This window comes from Danio rerio, chromosome 14, assembly GCF_052040795.2.
Source record: "Danio rerio strain M-AB ecotype USA chromosome 14, GRCz13ab, whole genome shotgun sequence".
Taxonomy (NCBI): domain Eukaryota; kingdom Metazoa; phylum Chordata; class Actinopteri; order Cypriniformes; family Danionidae; genus Danio; species Danio rerio.
In genome coordinates, this window is record NC_141034.1 from 37,803,738 (window position 1) to 37,813,888 (window position 10,151).

General features: G+C 36.6%; 1 protein-coding gene across 1 annotated transcript in view; it reads right to left on the reverse strand.

Moving 5' to 3' along the window:
* xpnpep2 (X-prolyl aminopeptidase (aminopeptidase P) 2, membrane-bound) overlaps positions 1-4,000 on the reverse strand; it is a 31,286-nt gene extending 27,286 nt beyond the window's left edge. The window contains 6 exon segments of the mRNA NM_201032.3: positions 441-527; positions 622-726; positions 871-934; positions 1,195-1,305; positions 3,325-3,392; positions 3,912-4,000. Of these exon segments, the coding sequence (NP_957326.3) occupies positions 441-527; positions 622-726; positions 871-934; positions 1,195-1,305; positions 3,325-3,392; positions 3,912-3,960 (484 nt within the window). The 5' untranslated portion in view covers positions 3,961-4,000.
* Between the last annotated feature and the right edge of the window lie 6,151 nt (positions 4,001-10,151).

Below are 10,151 nucleotides of genomic sequence, written 5' to 3' on the forward strand. Positions count from 1 at the left end.
TTAAAGTGCCACCCAGCGGTCAAATGCTGCTGGCGCATCAAGCACCGCCGTCGCCGCGGCATGAATGGCGGTACAAGGAACACATTGAAGTAGTAACATCTGTAACTCTGTAAAAGCCAATGTCTCCCTTTGAATTGAACTTTGAGCGTATTACATTCAGAGATGTTGTTTATATTCAAACAGCTACCTTACAGATGAACTAAAGTTTTCAAATATGATACTGTAACCCTTTAAATAAATAGTTTACAAAGCTGCAAAAGTAACACTGTACATTTAAACAGAAGAGAAAAATAAAAAAATGAGTATATAGTTATCATGTCATTTACAACAAAAACAAAACAAAAAACAATAATAAATGGCAATGTCTCTCTGTTTCGAAACTAAATTGGTAATAATTTCAAACCTCTCAGCAAATGTTTTGCTTGCTTTTGTTCACTCACCTACAGAGAAGAGGAATGGGTCAAAGCCCACCTGATCCCCTTCAGGGACCTCCAGGATCAGCCAGTTGGTGATGCTGCGGATGGAACCTGTGGAAAATTGTGGGACATAAAACAAAGCAACTCACATACATCCAAATGTTGAAATTAATTTAGACAAGTTTTAAATAATCTGTTTTCTCACTATCCTGCTGTAGCTCCCAGTTGCAGTCCATTTGTCTCTGTGCCTGAATCCAGTAGCGGCTATCGGTCCACAAAACAGCCTTGTTTTGAGTAATCACTGCTGTGCCTATTAGAAACAGACTTGTGCTAGTTATGATGCAAGACAGGAACAGGCCGTTTGTCGAAGCCCAAAGAAGTGACAAGCGTAATGTGTGTGAGAATGATGAATAGTGATGCAGCAATATAATGATTGGCTGGCTGCGAAACACACCTGCAGAGCCAGTGAAGCCAGACATCCAGGCCAACCGCGCATCTCTGGGGGCGATGTACTCACTCTGACAATAAAGAAACCACACTCCCTTACTGTCACACACTTAATGTCTACACATTTAGAAAGGTAATGAGAAATTCAGGGCTGTCTTTTTGAGAATGCATTGCGGTCAATGTGCCAGTCTGTCTGATCCATGGAAAGTAATCAACCCAGGCTCAGACTTGTGTGGCATAAGATTATGACAATAAATTTCAATATCTCCTTTTTTAAAACACTTTAAAAACACTTAAATTCAATGTCTGATATTGTATAAAAGTGCATTACCAGATGAGCGTCTGTGGCAGGAATGATGTAGGCAGAGATGTTCAGGGGGATCATGGACGCTCTTAGATCACGAAGCCGAAGAGTTGTGTTTACAGCTGTCGGTGGCAAATACTGAAACAACAACATTATACTGCATCAAAATGATTTACTGTATACATTGATAAAATGTGAATAAAAAATCCTTATAAATACTAAATATTTCATTTTTTTCTGTTCTTGACAATCAAATGAAGTCAGTACCAACAAAATCAATCTTTGAATTTATGCATATATTTCTTAAAGTCACAGTTCCCCCCAAAATTTAAATCCTCTCAACATATAGTAATCCTCCACTTGTTTGAGTTGCTTTCTTGTGTTGAACACAAAAGATGATATTTTAATAATGATAGAAAGCAGCAGCCATTGACTTCCACAGTATTTTTTGTTTCGTGCTGGTTGCTTCAGATCATTCGTTAAAATATTTTTATTTTGTGTTCAACAGAAGAAAGAAACACAAACAGGTCGGGAACCACTTAAATAGATCCGTCATTGGTGCGTGCACGCCTGCATGCGCACCACTCGTTCATGTGCACAAAAGACAATCACAGTTGCAGTAAAATCAAATGCTGAATCAAATCTTTTCAAAATCCTGAATCAATATTGGAGTTACTAAGAATAACACTATGGCTGAAGTATTTCTTTTAGACAGACATTGTTATGTTTAAAACTCTTTGAGTCATGCAAAGCTTATGTAGATTGTGTTGTATTGAGAATGGGTTATTATATATATATATATATATATAATCCTCCCGCAAAAAATTAATGTGAATATTTTTAGTTTCATAAGGGACATTTGACAGCATCGATAATGTAGATTTTTATTTAGTTTAACAACAAACCATAAGTAAATAGCAGTATTCCGCCTAGCCTGCTTTACTGAGGTAAAGTTTAATGAGGTTTTATATTCACATTACATTGGTTAATTTTTTAACAATGTTAACCTGTGATGCACTCCCTATATTTACCATGCTATAACATGTAAGTTTGGCTTAGTAATAAGTGTAATTCCTGCACGCTGCTGGTCAACCACTAACTACGATGCTAACTGGCGAATGACATGAACTAGTAGGTTAAATGACAGGGGAGGGACTGTGTTTCAAAGATATTATGCTAACCGGTTAGCATTTTGGCAGATTACCTACTGCACCTTTAATGAGGTAAATGAGTGTATTTATGATTAGGTAGCTTAATCGAATCATTCAATCATCACAGAAAAAAAATATTCAAAGATAATTCCTTGGATTTACATTTTTTATGTTAAGTGCTTGTAAGCAATTTATTTTGGGCTGAATTTAAACAAACACATTAAGTTGAATATGAATAAATGTAATCTGTTTGTTTAAACTCAACCCATATAAATTGTTTGGAACAGTTTTGCAGAAATATTTTTTTTCAGTGTATGATTCATTCACATGTGTTGATACTTTGATAAACAAACACTGTTGTTCAGAGATGCAGTAGCAAAAACATAACATCTGTGAAAGAAAGAAACATGTTTTTTTTCTGAACTTCTGTATAAAATCAGTGTCATGATTCACAACTATGCAGAAACTTGTTTTTGTTAAAACCATTACAGGCTAATTTTAAAAACAGGAACAATGCAGCCAGTAAACAGATTACTGCAGACCTCATTAAATCACATTGCATTATTTATTTAAACACCCTCCTCCTATTAATTTTACATCTGAAAGGGTAACTTCTAACACAATAATAACTGTCCGTGCCTTTTTATCTCTGACTTTTTACTGTGTATCGCGTACATCCTGACATTAGCTCTTCAATCACAATAAGAAGTAAATGCAACCGATAATGCAAAACTGATAATGCAAATCTATGCAAATAAGCAGCAAAACAAGACTGTAAAAGTTGACTTGAGATCTGGTGTGTGCCTGACCTAAAAACTGTTGTTATCAGAAGAGAAGATCTCACTGAGTGGCCAGATTAGGCCTGTGTGCTGGATACAGGGTTATTATTATTATTTTCTCCCCACTGCTCTCTGAGCTAAAGACAAGTTCTGGTGCTAGGCTGAATCTGTTTTTTGAATCTGAGGCAAACAAGGACAGGTGTAAAGATATGTAAAGAACAGAGTACCGGAGGATTAGCAGAACAGTTCCTCTCGCTGCCTGACCGTTCTTTAGCCCGCACCGCATGTCCTTCTCCTGTCAAGACAGAAAGAGAAGAGTAAATGTTTTAAACTCAGTCAGCTCATGTGCTGATCAAAGGTCAGCAATCACTGTTAAATATATGCCTTTATAAGCCAGCAACACTGTTTTTACATGACCATATTGCAGAACCAACATTATATAATGCACAAAAATCTCAAAAAACAATGTGTAAACTATCCACATATATACTAAACACACCAATTATGACATTCTATAACGAATGAAAAATGCTTTAAGCAAAGTCTTTCACATAATTATACGCATTCAGTTTCATTTTATGGATAACTGAGCAAACAAGCAACATTTTACTGCAGAATTAATTTCCAGGCTAATGACATGCAAATATATCCAGCAATAAACCAACACACATGACACAAAGACAGATGGTGAACAGAAATGTTGCCTTAATGAAAGCCTTACTCACACAGTGTATTACAGTTGCATTAATGCATAGTTAACACCACATCATCGAGATGAAATCGGCATCGCATACACACTTATTTATTTATTTACCTCCAAGAACCACAAGACACACAGCCAGTATCCAGCCTGAGGAGCTCATTTTAGACCATCTGCTCCAAGCAAGTCCACACACAGAGTGTGACAGCGGGACACAAGTGTCTCTGTCTTGTGAGTGTGTGCGCATGTGAGTGTCTGTGCACAAGGGTGTGTATGTCCTATCCGAAACTACATGAATTATCTTGACTCAGAGACTTCCCAACCAGAGCCATGTGAAATAGCGGAGTGGGAGGAACTTTGGCTGTGACTCTAATCTTTACTACTGTAATAAAAGCATGGTCACTCTCTCTCTCTAGTCCGTCTTTAATGTGCAGTGCATTTACCCATGCATGGCGAAGCAACTGTAGGTCCATAGTAAATGATAGCTTACTGTTGTCTCCTGTTACATATGTTGCATGTTTCTGAGCCACAATTCTCTGATTCGTTTTTCTTCCACATTTTGAAATAACAACATCCCACTGCTGGTCAATGCCAGGAAATTGTGCAAGAAAGGTTTTTATTGTGTATTCACTTAAAGAGACAGTTCACTCCAAATTAATAAACATCTTCATTTATGTACTCGGCCTAATTTCTTTCTTTTTAAGTAGAACAAAATATATTTAGCTGCACATTCAGACTTCTCTTTAATAAACAGCACACTGAAAGTGAATAGAAATAAAGTGGAGTTCTAAGTATCATAAAAGAAGTCAGTTTGAGCACTAAATCACAAGACTTAAGACAGATTTGGGGGAGAAACAGATCAAAATTTAGGTCATCATAGATTTAAAGAGATAGTTTGCAGAAGTGGTAGCAATTGACTTCAGTAACACTTTTTCCTACTAATAAACTTAAATGGATAGTTCACCCAAAATTGAAAGTTTCCTCACAATTTATTCACACTCAGGTGGTTTTAAACTTTCTTAATTTGAATGAACACAAAAGAAGGTATTGTTGAGAATAATTTCTTTTGTGCTCAACAGAAGAAATAAACTCAAAGAGGTTCGGAACAAGTTAAGGATGAAAAAATAATGACAGAATTTTCCTTTTTTTCCAGTAAACTATCCTATTAATGGCTACAGTAACATTGAGTGGGGGACAACAGAGGTGAGGATTCACATCCAGTTTATTTAAGAGATTAGTCAGACAGGCAATGGTCAAAACAGGGGCAACAGGAGCATACAGGTAATCCAAGAGTGTAGTCAAAAGCAGGAAAATGGTCAGGACAGGTGGCAAAACAAAAATGATAAACAGAACGCTAGGGATGGCTGACGAGAAACTGATGTTTTGACACAGTGTTGAGATCCCGAAGCGCAAGTGGTTCAAAACACTACACCAGGTCACATGACTAAGGCGATTTAAAACACCTAGGTCACGTGACAAAAGCGATTCAAAACATCAGTCATTTCAGAACCGTTTTGAGACCTGACGTATCTGTGTTTGACTGCCAGGGTCAGTCTCTATTATGTAGCCTAGTGGACTGTGCATGTCCACAGAGTAACTGTGCAGCAAATGGCTCGCGTTCGAATCCCAACTTGTGCAAATACTCTGAAATTATGACCTGATGTATTTTAATAATGCTACTGTTTTATGACTAAAACAAGACATACTGTAAATATTCACAAAGTGTTCAATCAGATGTCAGATCAATGTTTAAACAAAACACATTACAAAAACAAAACATTTAAAAACTGACATATACAGCTGTCTCACCATGGATTCAAAACCATTATCTCTGCATGCTAGTCTGGAACTCTCACTGCTTCACTACATTACTTGAAACCCCAATTCTACAAAGTACAGTTTAATAGCTCAATTTGCGTAACTCTATCTTTCTGAAGCTGTTTAAGAGCAATACACAAAAATGACCACAAGGTGTCACTGTAGAGACGGGTGTCGAAACGTTTTAAAGCTTCGACATATTTGACATATTTGATTCGACTGTTTCAGTGTTTCATCAAGCCTCGCTTTCCCCACCACTACAAAACACTTATTCTAAAATGCGGAAGTGCGCCTATTTTCACGATTGTTTTAGAACTTCCGATTTAGTCGCCTATTGGAGAAATGACTAGGAATAATAAACGACAGAAAACAGTCTAAATACTTGCTCTACAAACAAATGTTTGCATTACTATACAGACCAAGTAGAATAATATAATAACAAAATATCAGTTTGAATCATCAAGCAGCGTAACGAGCAGTTTTTAATGTCTGAAAATGAATGGAAGTGAATGAGACCGGAAGTCTTGAGCCAAAAAGATTCAAATGGCTGTGCCCGTTCATCGGCAAAGAATAAGGTGAATAGTCCTGGTAATCACAAGCTTCAGCTGTGTTCGCAATCAAAGGAGATCTGGGCCAGGTGTGTGATGTTACAATCCTATGTTTGTCTTGTCTCATCTGTTTTTTTTTTCTTGTTCCTGTTTTGCTTAGAACACATCCAATTGGCCACTTCCAGCTTGCTTGATCCTGATTGGCCTACAGTGTTTTAAAAAGCCATGACACCACTTCCTTGGCAGCCATCTTGTTTTTGGTCACTTGCTTGTGTTTGTTGTAGTGGTGGGCAAAGCGAGGCTTAGTGAAACATTAAAACAGTCGAAGCAAATGTGTCGAAGCTTTGAAACGTTTCGAAACCTCACTCTACAGTGACATCTAGTGGTCATTTTCATCCTTCAAGTAACATAGTACAGTGGTTAAGGGGTCAGACTTCCATGCGGGGTTAGTAGGTTTCGAAGCCAGACTGTCGCAGTTGTTTTGAAATGCTTTAATACCAATTGGTAATGCTTTGCTCTTGTATTGTTTTGTTTCAACATTGGTCTGATATCCGAATAAACAATTTGTGAATAAATATGTCTTGTTTTTGTCTTAAAACAGGGTTGTTGCTAGATCAAAAATGGTGGCCTGAAGTTATCAAGAATTATTTATATTATTCATTAAATTTCCCATTTATTGTATTTTATTAATGTCTACCCTAACCCTAAACCCAACCATACTGTAAAAATATTTATTATTGTTTTACAGTGTTACAAAAATGATGCTAAATTGATGGCGTAACTGCAGCTGTTTCCTATTTAGGCTACACAAAACAGAAACATGATTAAAATACATAAAACCATGATTTCAGAGTATTTGTACAAGTTGGGATTCGAACCCAAAACATCATGCAAAGCATAGAATCAATTAGCAAACACACAGTTCTTTAAGCCATATGAGACAGAGAATGTGTGTTGACCTTGGCAGTCAAATGAGAATTCGCCAGGTCTCGAAACGTTTCTAAGCTGATCGATGCTTTGAATCGCTTTAGTCACGTGACTAGGTGTTTCAAAACACTTTAGTCACGTGACTTGGGTGCTTCGGCTCATGCTTCGGTGCAGTGTTTCGAAACACTTGCGCTTCGGGATCTCGACACTAGGTGCGTTCGACATGAAGCTCAGCTGCAGCCGGTGATCAACGAGATTAGCCGAGCGCAGGCGGGGGCGGAGTTGAAAACGGAGCCGTCAAGACGGACAGCTGGACACTTCGGGACTCAAAGTTGCTGCAGTCATGATGACCGATCACATGGCATCATCATATTTTTTTGTTATTTTTATTTATAACAACAAAACATTTACAAATAAAACAAAATACAGTTTCTACAAACTGTGGTTCCTTTTTAAACAATAAGAGAGAATTATGAATAAAATATATAACAAATGCATGAGAGAAATAAGAGGAAATGAGGGGTTAATATAAACATAAAAACGAACAGGTCTATTAAATACAAAGCAATAAGCATAAATTCTAGGAGTTAAACATCAACCTTTAGGCTAATACTTCTTGTTTGAATCTGCTAAAAATGGGTTTACATATGTACATTTATAGATTTAAAAATTTCCAATGTAAAAAGCAAAACAAGGTGTTTTGATTAGGTCTTAATAAATGACATTATTTTGGATAATGAATGAATTTTCAAAAAAGCATTTTAATTCAAAAAGATTGTGTTGAAAAGAACAAAAGGTAAAATAAGTGAGCGATGTAGAAGTTTTCCAGAAAGAGCAGGTAGCCTTTAAACTGCTAGACAGGAAATAAAATATATATTTATATTATAATAATAAAACCATTTTATAATTATTTTATAAAATAGTTCTTTAACTTAATTTGTTAAGAGAGCTTTAGGGTGGCAGGATCAATGATGATGATTTTCTTATTTCAAGTCTGTAAGACTTTTTTAGGTTATTCACTAAAATATACACTAAAATATATCATTTAAATCGTTCATGGAGATGAATGCAGTAAATAGTCTGTATAAAAAAGTTAAAAATAAACCTGTGCAAACAAGCTAACCTTTATAACCAGATTATTTAACAAAAGATGAATTACTGCAGTAAAATATTTGTAGTCTTTTAATAAGCAAGATGTGTGCAGGATAGAGAGGGTGTGAAAAGTGAATTGTTTGTTTTGAAACTTTTGAATCGGAATTTGTCCAATTATAAACCCGAAACACACGTGTTTGTTGTCATGTGGTGAACTTGGCCAATCGTGTAATATCGGTGTCGTCATCAAAGCTCCTGCAGTCGCTCTTCAGAAGCTGCACGGTCTGAGTTTGCCGTCTGATCTCGGAGCGCTGTCGCGGTACTTTGATGCCACATGTGACAGTCACGTGGCGCCGGCGCAGCATCAGTCCGGACAAGATTTCTAACCAGAATGCACCGCTTTAAGACAGATTTCGATCGATCTGCGCAGCGCTGCATGAAGTCGAACGCACCTACTGTGTCGAAACATCAGTTTCACGTCAGCCATCCCTAGTTTGTTGAAATGTTTGAATGTGGTATAGTGCAGAGTTTTTGGATGTGTTAGGACTGAGAATATTGAGATTTGTGAGTACTGTTTGTTTTGTTTGACTTCTGAGATTATATTGAGAATTGTGAGTACTGTTTGTTTTAGTGTTTGCTTTGTTTATGATACTTTGTTCCACCGGCTTGTTTGACCTTTGTTGCCTGCTGACATTGATTTTGGATTGTCCTTCAAATATGGTTGCCTGTTTTTGTAAATAGATTGTAAATAGTATATATATTGGGATAGTAAGGAGTTTGACGCGATTTTCTTTGTAAAACCTTTTTGGCCTCTGTTTTTGTGTTAGGTAGTTAAGGAAGTGAATTGTATTTTCTTTCTTTTATTTTTGATCAGGTAAGTTAGAGATTTAATATAAAGGAATTTTTGTTTGTTATTTTGGCCTTGTCAGCTCCCGAATTTAAACCCCTATAAATCTTTGAATTCATTTTTGTCGTCTTGTCTTTCATGTTGTGCACCATCCCTAGACGGTGCGTAACAGTGAGTACAGGGAATTATGGGATTTGTAGTTCATTTCAGTGGCAGTATTGCAGTCCGGGTGATAGCACATGTTTTCTAGCAATTTGCAAGGCCTTGATAGCTGGTGATCGTGACAGGCTACTACTCACAAACGTTCTTCCAAAGCTTTCAACAGAAAAAAGAAACATATCCTTATACCTTGGAAGTTCACACAAAGTGGAATCACTTTCACAGAAAGCAGAAACCACATCTTCTCCACATCAACAACATGAACCACACTCTTTTAGCCTCAGCTACAAATACAGTATTTGAGGATTAAGTAGATGTTGTACATGAGCAGCCGATGAAGTCAATTCATTATGGCACTACATAAACTGGTTTGTACAAACCTCTGTACAGTTATACAAATAACTGAAAGCACCTGAAATACAGCATCCAGCTTGGATAACAAATGCTGCATTCAGTGTGGACTGCGGTACATTAAATTAGTCTTTGAGGTGAAACTGCGAGTCAGAGGACTATTGGGGTATTAGGAATCATTTAGGAAACTTGGTTTCAATTTGTGAGCTGTTGGATTTTGTTTGTGTTATTAGTGAAGGGTGTGTGTGGCAAAGCGTGATACATTTAAGCGGGTTAGCGGTTTGTCCAGGTTCAGTAGATGTCATCTTAGCATTCAGTGCAGACGGCATTATCATTCAACCTCAACCAGCTTACAAGCATAAATAAATCTGCCAATCAACTTGACCTTATCTGTACAAGTTTATAGTTTAAAAAATAGTCAAAAAAAAAGTTTTAATAATTAATTTCTAATAACTGATTTATTTTATCTTTGTCATGATGACAGTAAATAATATTTGACTAGATATTTTTCCAGACACTTCTATACAGCTTAAAGTGACATTTAAAGGCTTAACTAGGTTAATTAGGTTAACTAAGCAGGTTAGGGCAAGTTATTGTATAACGATGGTTTGT